The 14,715-nt window shown below is 39.4% G+C and overlaps 1 protein-coding gene across 8 annotated transcripts in view; it reads right to left on the reverse strand.

The window, feature by feature from the left end:
• Positions 1 to 14,715, reverse strand: part of pkp4 (plakophilin 4) — a 72,117-nt gene that overhangs the window by 51,772 nt on the left and 5,630 nt on the right. For 3 of the 8 annotated variants that reach the window (XM_086145858.1, XM_086145857.1, XM_086145856.1), the window contains exon 2: positions 4,657 to 4,790. In XM_086145858.1, the coding sequence (XP_086001984.1) occupies positions 4,657 to 4,785 (129 nt within the window). In that variant the 5' untranslated portion in view covers positions 4,786 to 4,790. Of the gene's footprint in view, positions 1 to 3,526; positions 3,701 to 4,656; positions 4,791 to 11,683; positions 11,740 to 14,715 lie in introns of those variants that run through there. The other 5 variants (XM_086145852.1, XM_086145851.1, XM_086145853.1 and 2 more) reach the window with 5 other exon arrangements.

Raw genomic sequence — 14,715 nt, forward strand, 5'->3', positions numbered from 1 at the left:
TTTTCAGCGGAACTCCTGGTCCCCGTTGACCAGGTGTCCGACGGAGAGTCTGTTGACTGTGCCAATGATTACGGTGATAATGATGATGACATTGATGGTGATGAGCAATAACAGGCTAGGTGGGGAGAACCCTCCCAGGGCTCGGTGCAAAACGACAGCGTCGTGCCAGACTGGACACACCACTCTTTTGACATCATGTCACATGGGAAGCAGATTATCCTCTCTTCCTCCTTCCCCTCTTTTCTGCTTTCCTTGGCACTGACAGCCCCCTGCCACAGCAAATTTGGGTGAACCATTCACAGGTGACAACCCATCTGAGCCTGCCTCTCTCCATCACGGTCCCACTCCCTCTTTTGTCCTTTTTCCTTCATTCGCCACCCTCTCTAACTCTTTCCATGAGCGTGTTTTGTCTTTCTATTGTATATCTGAGCACTCTCCTTCACCTGTATCCCTCCCCTCTGAAGCTGCTGTGCTGTTTCTCTCACATTACCGTTCTACGGCCCCATGGGGTAATTGCTCGGAGCCGGGCTTCCATTTTTATGACCATAATCGAGGCCACAATGCTTATGCGTCCAGATTTCCTCCTCTCCGTGTCACAGCAGTTGTACCAAGAAAAGGAAGGCAGATAAGAGCCAGAGTGGAGAAAATTACTAGTCGATTGTAATTAGAATCGTTTTTTTTAAGTCGATGGATGTGTATCGGTGACAGAATGAAATCACCTCTCTGCGGTCTTTAGAAATGGAAACGCAGAGCGGTATAAACAATGCTTAAAAGCAGTGCCATGACCTCAACTATGAACTCTTTGTATTGGGTGACTTGCACAAAGATGCCCTCAGCTTTACAGAAAGAATAGCGGGGCTAGCATGGGGCATCATAAGAGGGCATTTTGGGCCTGGTCATTAAACTTCTGAGAGGGAGCTGGAACTGCAGCCATAAAAGCGAGGCAGGCTCTTTAGCTTTGAAAAGAAAACAGGAGTCTCTGAATTCCCAATTTGAATTAAAACAAAGGGGGAGAGTAAGGCAGGATTTTTCATCTACAATAGACTTAATGTGGGAAAACTTTACTTTCGTGTTCTAATGGGAGTCTGTGCGTTCAAACACCAAAGGGCTGAATCCCTAAAAGCTTGTTGTTTTTTTTTTTTTTTTTTTGCTGGTGACTGTGGTGCATTTAGACATGTGCAGACACAGCTAATAACAGCATCAGTTTGAGGGCAAAGCCTGCTAATGGAAAAGCAACAAAAACACACACACACACACACACACACACACAATGTGTCTCCAAAGGAAATCAAGATTGGTCACACAATGCTAATGTGATGAAAAAATGATCAGCACCTCAATCAGCGTACGTCAATATTTGAACAGAGTTGCTTAAATGTTAAGGCAACATTTTGTCCATTATTTTGAAGGGAGAAAAGAATAAGTTGTGCCCAATGTGAACCAATGAAGCTCCATCAGGCTCTAAAATGTGTTTTGAAACATAGAAAGCAAAATAATGACATTCCTAGACATTCATTGATAAATATCTGTGTGCTTGTGTGTAATTTTCATTGTTTAAGCACATAATTGTATGTCTGATATGACGCTGTACTTGTTATTAGCGCTGATTTTTAAAGGGGAAAGACTGTGACGTGGGAAACTACGGATTAGAGTGAGGCTGCAATGCTGCTAATTGTAGTGGCTTTGTCTCTTGTCCATTTTGAAATTGGCCCTATGATGGTGCAGAGCAAGTTGTAGGTAGGTAGTCCTGCTCACAAGTCGTAGGAACAGGTGTGAAGACACAGAGATCAGATCACTGAAATCATATTTGCTCTGTGTAGCCAAATTGTTGTCACCATAACCATGCTGATGGACGTCCAAGCATTTTCAAAATCTGTGTATCCCAAACATCCTCTCTCTGATTAAGAAGTAATAGAGGATCACTCCTGTTGAGTGTGTGGAAAAGGGGCTGAGATGAGGTTTGTGGTGCACAATGTGTCTCATTATAGCTACATGATTAAAATTTAAAGTAATTTCAGTAAAACATTTGAAAAGCAATTAAAGCACAATTTAAAAAAACAGCAACTCCAGACTCAAAACAAAAAGTAACATCTGTCAGTAAAAGTTCATTCACAGCTTAGCATCTGAGGATTTCTACTCTTACTAAACTTTTGGAACTGAAGCTCGGGGAAGATTACTTCGGACATTCAATCAGCATTAGTGGATAAAAACTTAATATCTTGGACAGACACTGTAAGGTGCTTAATGTGTAGCTTCAGAGTTTTAGTGACACAACTGCTGAAAATAATGTTAGATTTCTATCCAACAGGAAATGTAATCACAATTTTAAAGTGAATGTTAATTCAATTTTCCAAATGATGGGACATACAGGTTTAAAATTAGTAATATGACCTGAAGGGAAACGGTCTAAAATGTAACATTAATGTCAACCACGAACTAAAAATACATCTAAAATGAATCATTAACCTCTGAAAACCTATGAGGAGCTAGACTGTGCAACAGTTTTGTATGGAAAGTTGCATGTTTGAAACGACAACATTATACAACGTTACATTACTGTTTGCTTCAGTGGGTGAGAATTTGTTGTATTTTTTTTCTCAGTAGTAGAGTTTGCATAAGAGCGCAACATTGCATTTCACTTTGCTAGTGCGTTGGATCAAATTAGAGTATATTACACTGGGTTATGTATGCTATATTGTGTTACACTACATTAGAGTATGCTACGATACGTGAGATGCTGTTGCGTTGTATTACATTTCAACAATGCGGTACACTGTGTCGCAGATTTACGCAATGCATTTCACTGAATTACAATATTAAAATGGTTCTTAAGGCCAAAGTATTGAGCTGAAATTTCCCCGTCTGTATAAACCAAATTGCATAATGCAAATGATATAAGATGGAAAAAATAGGCTGTCATGTTTAGTGTAACAACATACTATTTTGTCACACAGGCAGCATCTACAAAATAGTACACAATCTCAGGTTCACTGTAAATTAATTACTTTAGTTCATGATTTTCTTTTCAAAATACATACATTTTAGCTTTTTGTGTTCTTTCTGTTTGGCATGTAACCAGATCGATTTAAATTCAGTTCTTATTTCACAATTTATAATAACAACAATGAATTATAATTTAAAAAGTTTTGTGCTTATTCAGTATATGAATAGTACCGCAAGATAAACTGTGTAATTTCACATTTAAACACAAATAACAAAGAAACCCCAGCTCAACGGGAAAATAATCCTTGAATTGAGAAGTCATATGGGACGAAACAAAGAGAACATAAATCCAAGCAAATGAGCACACAGGGATAATGCAATCATTCTATGTTGGTGAATCTGCCCTTGTTTGGGCATCTAAGCAGTCTTTGACTACAGCATTGACAAAAAGAAGTTTGGAAATGCGGAGAGACAGAGACAAACAAAAAAAGGAAATGGGAGAATTACTTCAGGAAAGAAAGCCAACGGCAGAAACAAAATGAAAAAGAAAAGATAGTAAAGGATTGGATGAGTAAACACTTACTGAACACTCAGTCATCCTCAAACCAGCCCTAACCGCAACCACAGCAGACTCGCACGCTTACATGGTCAGCAGGATCCCTCGAAGATCTGCCTCTTAACAATCACAGGAAACACTCCCGTGAAAGCAGAGGGGAGGGAAGGCAAACACTAGTGTAGTTGTGGATTTCCTCCATCTTTTTACTCATCCCCTCGTTTGCTTTTGATAGCCGTGAAAACAATAATTCCGCTCGGTGTTTCGCAGTACCAACACTTAAACGGGATTTCCCCTCTGAGGCAAATCTGTGGAGCTACTCACTCAAAGCAAAAGCTCAGGCAGGCTACCCACTCTTCCTGCTAGCCTGCATGCATATCTGCTCCAACCGGACAAGCCACTAAAGAATACCCTTGGGAGGAAGTGACATCGACAGGTACTCTCTGCCCTGCCTTCTTTCTCAAGTAAACAATACTGACTTTCCTTAAGGAAGCCATAAGGGGACCACAGTGAGCAAATCTTCATGACATTAGAAGAACAAGACGAATTTCTTCATAATAACCAATTATCAAGTTAATTGACAGCCAAAGTTAAAAATAGGTTAATTTGAGGTACTGATGATCATTAACAGAATTTTTAATGGGCAAAATCCTTATCCTAATTCAATTTACCCAGTCCTAGATTGCTACGTGAATAGAATGCAAAACCAGAGTGGAAATGGGTGGTGCTTGTATGTGTGAGTGTGTGTGTGTGTGTGTGTGTGTGTGTGTGTATGTGTGTGCGCGTGATCTGTCTAACAGTCCCCTGATGGAAACTAGACCACAATTGCAGGCCATAATTAAGCAACCTGTAGCCAAACTCATTCCCCCTTTTTTTATTCTTTCAGTTGCACAGGCTAACTCAGTAAACTAACCCCTGTGCAATTACCTCTAGTATCAATATTGTCATTGTCTCGCAATTAAAAAAAATGACTTCTACTTCATTATCTGTGCCACAGAGGTCACAGCGGATACAGCAGATTTTAAAATATGCACACACAATTTGCCCAACAATTTTTTTTTAAATGTGCAATGTTTGAGCAATACAAGCTTTAACGGCGTCATAACAGCTAAATCAATTGGTTCTCCCTCCGAGCGGCAACAACAGAGAAAATGCACTACCTGTTCTTTAACGGATGCCAGGATGTTGTTGGCGGTGTTGTCAGCCTCCATGCTGCGGCCAGTTGAACTGTTACGGATGGTCAGCAGAAGCCCCTCCTCTGTCACTGGGCTTTGCTCAGGAACTGGCATTCCTCCTGCGCACGTACACACACACACACACAAAACCATGATCTGGTCACCACAGGTGTTTAGCTCGAAAAATATCGACGTGTAATAAACCTTAGTCAAACCATCCCCGATTCCAACGAGATGCAGAGAGGTTACCATCAACAGTCATACGCCGCCACCAGCTACATACAAAAATACACCCACACATGCCATATGGCCTAAAAACTATCATACTCTCAGGTCTGTGACTGTGCAAATCAGTGCCATATGGTCATGAGGCGAGTTAAATAATAAATCCTTTATGAATATATATTAAAAATACACACATAGCAATATTTTGCTAATTTGTGTATTTGACAGCTCGAAAACCACGGCCTATGAAAACTAAGTCGGCAGCGTGACAAACAAGGTAGGATTTCTGCACTCCCACTGTTGTGTAATCCAGGATTAAAATGAGAAAAACAACAATAGTTATAGTCTCATTACATCTGTAGACAGGCTGTATCATGGGAATGCTGCTCAAGGTGGATCCACATTTACTACATTGAGCCTGTCGGGCCAGACAGGGCAACTAGAGGCTGCGATAGTTGTCTCACAGCAGCAAAACAAACCCGAACAACAAATTCCTTCCCATGTTTTTAACACAAGAAAAGATACATCCAGTGTCGAGTCTTTTCAAATGATTACTGTATTTTTTTAACCAGGCGGTAAGTGAAAAAAGAAATGTATTACCAAGTATAGCTGTGCTGTTCGTATTACAACTCTGTTGTTCAGGATTCTAAAAAAAACAGTGTGATAATAGCTAAAATAATAACCAGTATTCTCGAAATTTGCCTCCTGTGTTCCGTAATAACACATTAACCACAGGTTGACAATTTTTTTCTGAGCTAATGTTTTGTATTTTTTTACAGCAGAAACTAATTGTGTACCCACAAATTGATTTGAAAGGATTTCCAATAACATATTTGCAAACCTGTTGTCAGTGATAATGTCAAACATGGATGAATATCAAGTCTGGCTCTATTTTGAAATCAACGCGTCCCAATTTGAACAAAAACCAAAGTGACATGCTGATTCGATTTAGTTGTATTGATATTTCCAGCAATAAATGTCATGTTAATTGTATAGTTTATTTTTGTGAGTCGAAACAAATGTAACTGATGGGATCTACCATCTCATGCAAGCTGCAGGTGCACTGATCAGAATGAAATTGTAAATATTTAATAAAAACGGCATTTTCCACAACAATGATTATCACATGTGGAATCTCAATTTAATGTGTACTTTACAGCTATTGGTGAGAAAGCTTAAACATTTGGCAAGATTGCATGGGAGGTTGTATAAACCTCGTTTAGCCCGAATGTCTGAAAGACATTTGGACAATACGTGACCTTGTGGTATTCTTGGAGTCTGTCACGCAGGCACTGTGAGCATTTCAAGGAATCTGAGTCGAACAGAGTCATCTGCCAGTCCCGGTGTTGAATGACAGACCAAGTTTACTACTAATAAGTATGTGTGTCCGCACAGGATATTCCATGTATCCTGCTGTCAGTCTCCCAAATTCTTTTCTAGCTCATTCATAGTATTGCAGGCAGCACACCGCCCAGCTCCCTCCCGCCTCGACCGCAGCATTTGAATCAACGACATGGCCCTTCAGAACCAGAAAGTGCAGCGAAAGGAAGCGAGAAAAACTGTTTTTTTAATTTGAAAGAGCTCCTCCTCCTTGCCTTCTGTTCAAACACGGAGCACAAAAACACAGAGGACTGTAGTGCAAACTTTTAAACCTGACCCAAATTGCCAACCCAGTCACGGTGGATAAAATATTCCGGGCTTTCTCGCCCCCTCTGTATCCTCGGCAAGAACAAATAGTGGTGTGCAGCCATGGAAGCATGACATTGCCATGATGACAGTCCTTTAAATCACAATGGACGGAATACAAAATGGCCTTGCATGAATGTTTTTATTACTCTTCACTAAAGAAAAGAAAAGTACGCCTTTTACCCCAAACTGAACCAAATTTGTGTTAAAAATCTGGCAAAAATGGAAATTTCACAGCAGTCTTAACTTGCCTGCAGGGCACTGACACTTAAGAAAATACAACCAGAGGAGCAAAAGCTACTCAAAAGGAAAGCAAACCTTTTTTGAGGCGCATTTAAGTTTAGTGAAACTGGGTTTAGTCTCAGAGCCTACCTTTGAAATTCCCCATTTTATTTTGTCCAGACTGAGTCCAGGTTTCAGTCCGCTCGGCTTGGGAGTTCAACAGCTTTTTGAAATTAGACTTGAGACAAAGGTTGCTGCTGCCAGCATTCCGCAACACAGCTGACTTGTTCTTCAACATTTCTCCCTATGCTTTACTGTATGGGGAAAAGAACCTCACTGACCTACCTAGCAGATAAAAAAAAAAAAACACTGGATGGAATACAGTTAGAACAGCAAGGATGAAAAGTAGGTTAAAGGTGTATGGGGTCCAGGTTAATGCCTAGCAACCATATTCGAGCAACTTTACATACAATATAAATCATATAAATACATTATTTGAGTAGTATTGAAATCTCCCCACTGTATGACTATTTAAGGGTCTTTCTATTCTTTTGTATGTTATGGCACTGTGGTACAAACAAAAAGCATCCAAGTCGCCACATTTTACCACTAGTTATCTTTCTTTTCACTACACAACCTTGAGAGGGTAAGAAACAAATTACTGAACAATAATAATAATAATAATAATAATAATGACTGCAAAACTCAACCATATCATCGTAATGCTTTCCCTCTTCCACAAATCTGTCCATTTAAAGTACTTTTAAGCAATGACCGGGGGACTTCATTTGGCGATCCAAATATAGCTCCATCTGCTGCAGCCCACCTGTGGGTCTTGACCCAGTCGTGTGGGGCTGCTGGGTGCGATCTGTGAGCCCAGTTAAGAAAACAAATCCGAGGGCTTGAAACAGCATTTCTTTCAGTGACGGTCTAACTCCACGGGCTGAATCTCCCTTTTCAAAAAGTATCAGGACTCTTGGTGTTTCTAAGGCTGCCAAGAAAAGTCTAAATTTGACCCCGCCCTGACTCATCGGATCACATGGTTTGCTCTAGTGACCTCAGACACCAGCCACTCCTCAGAGTTTGTTACACAGACTTTTGGTCTCATTTTCCATGGTGTAACATGTGAACGGAAGGTAAAGGAAAACACATTACAGTATATATCAGACTGGCTCTGTTAGGAGTCGAGTTTTCCGGAGTGTTGTTTAAGGCAGATTTACAGAATCCAATTCCATCATTTCAGCTACGGACAGGATTTCATCAGTCCTTTGTTTTGGTCCATGTGAAAGCCACATGTGTCTCACCATCCCCAAAGAGAATTGCAGGAGCAAATCTAGTATTAGCCATCGCGGAGGTAAAGTTAACATATAAAACCAGGTTGAAGACAAATAAGGTTATGGGAGTTCATATACATCATAACATGTTATATTAAATCATCTGTGGCAACATGCAGCTGGTTAGTATTGCTTGTGATTTATCACATCTTCAAATCAAGTTACCGCAAACATTTAAACATCAAGAGTTGCTGTCACCCGAACACAAAATTTGCAAGATAGAAACAACAGCTAATACAACAGGAGATCTATTAGACAGAAAGTGGCAGATTTGTCTTCGAGAGGCTGAATGACATCGGGTCATTCACACACACTCAACTCAAACAAATGTAGATGAACCAAGAAATAATTAAACTCCAGACAGATTAGCCTGAATTTCAATTGCAGGCTGTCTCAGCACAGCAGCGGTTCAAATGTTGATTGCTCTGATTTGCTGAGCTGAGAGCCTGGGAAATGTGCTGCACGAAAAGAGTAGAAAACGGTTTGGAAACTTGCAAAAGCCCAGATCTTTACTATCTGCTGCACCTCTTTTGGCATTGGAAATAAGTGATAAGTGACTGTTAATTTCCATCTTGGCAACCCATGAATTGAAAGCCCAAATTACCCGACCCAAAAAGCCACAATGTGTGCAGTAAGCTTTTAAATATTGCACTGTGTAATATTTTTAACATCCAATTGACCCTTTAGCGTCTGGAAACCTCTTCAGACATCAATTACATAACACAACAGGCTTCACTTACAGTATCACGTCTGCCACTGGGGTTAGTGTTTGGTTTTGTCGGTCTGTCTGTTCATCTGACTGTCTAACTAACTCTCGGTTAGAATACACAGAAACGGGCTCGGTGGCAGGATCGAACTCAAGACAATATAGATCACGTTTTAGCGGAAAAGAGTAGAAAAAAAAGATAGATATATAGACATATGTAAAACAGTCATGGCAAAAGTAAACCAAACAAAAAGAAAGCCAGACATTTGTTTCTAAGCGAGTCTGAGTTGATATCAATACAAAAGGGCACTTGGCCATGCAAAGTGTTAAAAGTAAGCATCGGTGATTGAAAATGAGTGCAACCTTTATCTCAACATTAACAACACTTGTTAATGTCGTAATAAAATGACTGCAGAAGCCGACTGACTTGACTGCTCAGTATTAGGTTTTGGGCAAAAATGACTTCCTGTGTTCCTTTGGGCTGCTCCCTTTAGGAGCCACCATGGTGAATCATCAGCCTCCATCTAACCCTCTCCTTTGCATCCCTTCTCTCACACACACCAACTTCAGGTCCTCTTCCACCACATTCATAAATCTCCTCACCAGTATCCCTCTAGGCAGTCTCTTCTGCTATTCCAATCTCAGCATCCTTCTTCCCAGATCCTCACCATCTTTTCTCTGCACACATCCGTTCCTGATCCTGTCCATCCTCGTCACCTCAAGCAGGAAAACCTCAACATTGTCACCTCTGCTACCTCCATTGTCCATAAAATCGACATTGATGGTCTCACCAGCGTATTTTACATTCTTTCTTTTATTCTTGCTTTGTCTCCACCCGTTCCAACCTGCTTGCAAACGCTTCCTCACCTCCTCATTCTCTGATGCTCCATTGACCCTAAGCAGTTCAAATCCTTCACCTTCTTTATCTCTGCTCCCTGTAGGCTCACTTTGGTCCCTCTTATTCACACACATGTATTCTGTCTTATTTCAGCTAACCTCCATACCTCCATCTCTCTTCTGCTCCCTGCTCTCGCTACAGATCCGACTCATGAAAATGAGACTGCCATGAAAATACGTATTTTTAAATTTGCTCAAAATGAACACCTGTAAGCACTTGTCAAATGAGAACTACTAAAGGTAGATGTTATTGACAAAAAAAAAAAAAAAGTCAAAAGTGATTCTGCAAACAATCCAATTATGATCATCTTTCCATATGCAAGGAAAAGCAATGGGCCGAGGACAGATGCCTTCTAAATTAACTGACCCACAGGCACTGACAAACTTTGATCCTTAAGATAGGATTTAAACCCTACTGTGGCGCTTACGGCTGTATTAAGGAATTGTTAAAAGTCATTTAAATAATAGCTAGATCACCAAATTAAAAATTGATTTCAAATAAACTATTACATCAGTTTCCATCACTGTATCATTAACAGCCAGTCAATTTGGTATAGAGAAAAAAGTAAACAGACAAAAATAAAGTATTGATAGATATGAACGTCTAAAGCATCACTATACTGCTTTGCAAAAATAAAAATAAAATGTGAATTTGACTATGAGAGGCAGCTTAGATATAGGCCAGTAACTAATTAGATAGGAGGTATCTGGACCGCAGCATGTTTAAAATGGCTAGGGACAAAACCGGCTAAAGGAATATTAATCTTTCGCAGCAAACTGTAAGAAAACATTTGAAAGAAAGATAAAGAAAAGACGTCATAAGGTTGGAATGGTGGCTTAATTTTGAGCAACAATTCAGAAATGTCATCCAGAGGAGCAAGAGACAAATATTTTGCAGTCACTGGTTTGATGATCACTGTTATTTTCTAACTTATTACAAAACTGCCTGATAAGTCAATTTCTCTTGGCAGCTTGGATCTCTTATAATGTGGTCTATCATAAAGGGACCACATCTCAAAAAATGTTTCTTTGTGTAACAAAAGAAGAAGAAAAAATAATCTCTAGCGATTATTTGATGTCAATCAGCATTTTGTGGTTTAGATATTTGAACTGAAGCCACGTTGGTAGAATAGTAGAAGTAACCGTGAAGCATGGACAAGTGATGTTGCGAGTGTTTAACCCAAACCGAAAGAACGTTTAACACAATCACAGATCAGCAAATGTTAAGCAGTGTTTTCAAAGCGACACACAATCTCTTATCCTGTGATTGCTCACAACTTCTCTAGAATTTATTGTGTAACTTTAATGATTTTTAGAGATAAACAAAACCCCCTTAGCAAAATATTTTTCATTGGAACAGTCCCCCGAGACAGACGGCACATAACATTTTCCAATGGAAATGTAACATTTGTGGTCTAGAATATTGCAGAAGGATTTACTGGGATAAACCTATTTCAGCGCTGATAAATCCCCAGAATGAAGAGGCTGATAAAATAATTCTGTTCGCCAAAACACATTTGTTGAGTTCTTAATAGTCATTTGATTAAAAAAAATTGTTCTTGCCACAGGTACAGCGCAGTTTGAAGGCAGTCCCTCCAGGCTATATATACACAATGCTTATATACACAGCGATTATCACAGATTAACCATCACGCAGGTCCCGAGACGGTAAATTTCTCAATATTCACATTCCGTACATTATTTCAAGACAAAGGTCACTCTTCGAGCCAATGGATTTGCCAAAATCGCAAGTTATTATTAGGTCTTGAGTTGTTGGACTTTTTACCACACCGAACAGCTGAAAACACTTGGCCGATATCGACACACCCAACGGCAAAGGAATTTCAGTTTTTCTGAGAAGAGTAGCACACATAAACAAACTATCCTCTATCAATCATTACCTACCACAGAGTGTTCTAGTCCCATAAAAAAACAAGCATACCAGTTTCGCTTTTGTATGTGGATATGTGGAGTGGATTCGGTCGCATTGCTGGTTCCTCCCGATCTTCTAAAAAGAGTTGACAGTCAGAAGAAATCATCCGGAAGTCGCACCTTTGCCTACCTCACACCTTGGACCGTAGCCCACGCATGTTGCAATATCTCAACACCTATCTGAGCATTTGTCCACAGGGCAGGGTTAATGTGAGTAAGGACATGACCCGTGGTTATTGTAAAAAGTTAATGAAACCAACACACACACACACACACACACACACACACACACCCCATGTGTATACATCCTGAGTCCCACCTTATCTTCCAAGGTTTGTTGAAAAATTAAAACAGATGGGAGTACAACAGAACAGAACAAAACAAAAAAAACACGTTTTCACTACGAGGCTTTAAAAAAACAAACTTTCTAGAAGTAACCGTCTGCAATGATCATGTACTCTCTACGTCACTGCTTTATGACAAAAGACAGGGGACATAAGCTTTTTTTTTCCAGCCTCTCATAATCCATTATGAGTTGTGACAGAATGTGACATAAATTACTCTTCCTGGATGAAAATCCCTTAAATACAACCCCAATTTGAACATGAAAACCGCGCTTCATCCCGTCGCCCATTATAAGACGAAAACATTTAACACCATAATGACTTACTGCATTTGAAATACAAACACGTGACACGCAGGAGTACATTTCAGGAAATTCAAAGCCAGAAAGTAATTTCTAAGGAGAAATGGTTGACTATGTAACAACATGGAACGAGACAACGCGGGAGAGGATTTGGAGAAACAATGATTAAACCTAATTGAATGTGACTTGGCATTGATATTTAACAATTACAACAGTTCCGTTAAATAACTGTGTTATGGTGGCTTGGGTTTTGGAAATAAAAATCGGGCATCTTTTTAAGAGTGTCAGATGGCAGAACAGGGGCAACCCCACGGTCGCCACCTTCACCCCCATCCACACACACACACACACCTGACCAGCACACAGCTGTTTCTGTCACACTGGGAATGAGGTATAGTGCTATTATACTTAGATCTAACAATTATTGCAGATCCCCCCTTGCTATGACAACCAGTTTTATGTGCCATCATCATGAAGAGACCATTTCGAAAGGGTAATTAATTTTCTTTTCCTTTTTTTCTTTTTTGTTTTAGTACCTATTAGACCTCGCTGAGAGGGATTTAAAATACGTTTCATGATACCAGTCAAGGTATGAAAATTGTGATTGAAAACTAGTAGAGTTGGCAAGGCTTGAAATTATTCATTACATGTTTTTCGCAGCACTTTACACAAGTATGTGACAAAAGCTTCACATAATGGAAAATTGATTATTCACAATAAATTAGTAAGCATGTGTTATGTACTTGCATTCGATGCATTTAAATGAGAAAATCTTCCTGTTACACATTAAAAGTTTGTCGTTGTTGAAGTGATATCATTTTATCACCAAGTGAAGTCAAACCCTGCAAACACACACACAAACACGCACACACACACTATGACAAGGGACTTTTTTTAGAATATAAATGTTTACAATGTGGTACGTTTTTGTGGACATCAAGAATAAAATAACTAAATCAATCAGAGCAGTTGTCCTCTCTCTCAGTCACCTTTTTTGGTTTTCCCTCTTCATCTCCCCAAAAATGATCTTCCACGTTCCACAACAGACGACACACTGCATGAGGTATGTTTTGTTTTTTTAATGACAGCCACTGTTGAGTGTGACAATTAAACAACTAATACTCCATACAAAAATATTATAGCCTGACGAAGTAAATATACGTAACCTGTCACCTGCCTTCCCTATGTGGATATGCAATGAAAAAAAAGGAAAGACTGAGGGAAAGATTACTTGGTTAAGCACGAGGTTGTGCGATCATCATATAACCTTTCAAATAGATTAACTGGGAAGATCTGCTTTATATTCGCTGTTTTAATTTCCAAGCAAAGCTGACCTTGGATCTTATACTGACATGAAAATGCAAATAGAGGAAAAAGCAATGTCACTGCATGTAAGTGGGAAATGTAGACTTACTGTTGGATAGCACCACACAGATAATCTATCATAGGGAATTTAATTGAGAAAAAAAAAAGAAACACATCCCATGAGTAAGTTAAATAAATCCCTTCTTTGATATTCTCCTTAATGATTCATGGAGTCTGTGTGTGACTTGGTACATCTACAGAGCTATATACTGATAGTTTTATCTTGGGTATTGTCTTAGAATTATATCCTGTCTATAAGCGTGGGTGCCCTCACGTTTCTCATATGAAACCAAGGCACTTCTGCAAATCTTCTCTTATATCCCCTGCATAAAAAATTTTATGACATTTCTTATCCCAGTGGTTTCCAAAGATGTGCGACTGCCTTGGTGGTGAATGTATGATTCCTAATAATTTGAGTTTCTCTTCTGCTACGTAAGGTAACTTTATTTAAGTAAATACCTAGGAATAAAAGTAGGTGCTGGTTTTGTTTGGGGTTGGTGATGCATGAAGTAGAGCTTGAACTCTGAATCTTGAAATGGCAAGATTGAACTCTTGAACAGACCGTTTTATACGGTGGTAGCATTTAGTAGCTATTTAGGTAGTAAAGTGGCTAATAGAACAAATAAGATAAGACTTAAAAATGTTGCTTTTCTTCAATCAGTATGTATTCTACTTGTTTACTAAGCTTAGTTAAGGAAGGGGAAGCGTATATGAGTAGTGTACAATGTTTGTATGAATATGTCATCCTGATACGTCAGGTCTGCCAGCTTTGATATTACTATTCTGCTCAGAAAGAAAAAAAAAAAGAGATCGTCTCTGACTTCACATCACACAATCCCGCATCTGCCTCTCAATTCCGCAGCTAATGCAAAACTAAGGATCTATTAAATGCCATTTTAAATGTCATGTGCTTGAACTGTATTTATTCATTTTCAATGTGCAAAGACCCTTTTTTTCCCAGAGTTAATTTTACTTTGTAAATGCCTTGACATTTAAGAAGCTATTCCACTTGCAGATTGTTTAGGCTTTTA

This window comes from Fistularia commersonii, chromosome 4 (assembly GCF_037954325.1).
Source record: "Fistularia commersonii isolate RoL2024-O1a breed Wild chromosome 4, RoL_Fcom_v1.0, whole genome shotgun sequence".
In the NCBI taxonomy this organism is placed as follows: Eukaryota; Metazoa; Chordata; class Actinopteri; order Syngnathiformes; family Fistulariidae; genus Fistularia; species Fistularia commersonii.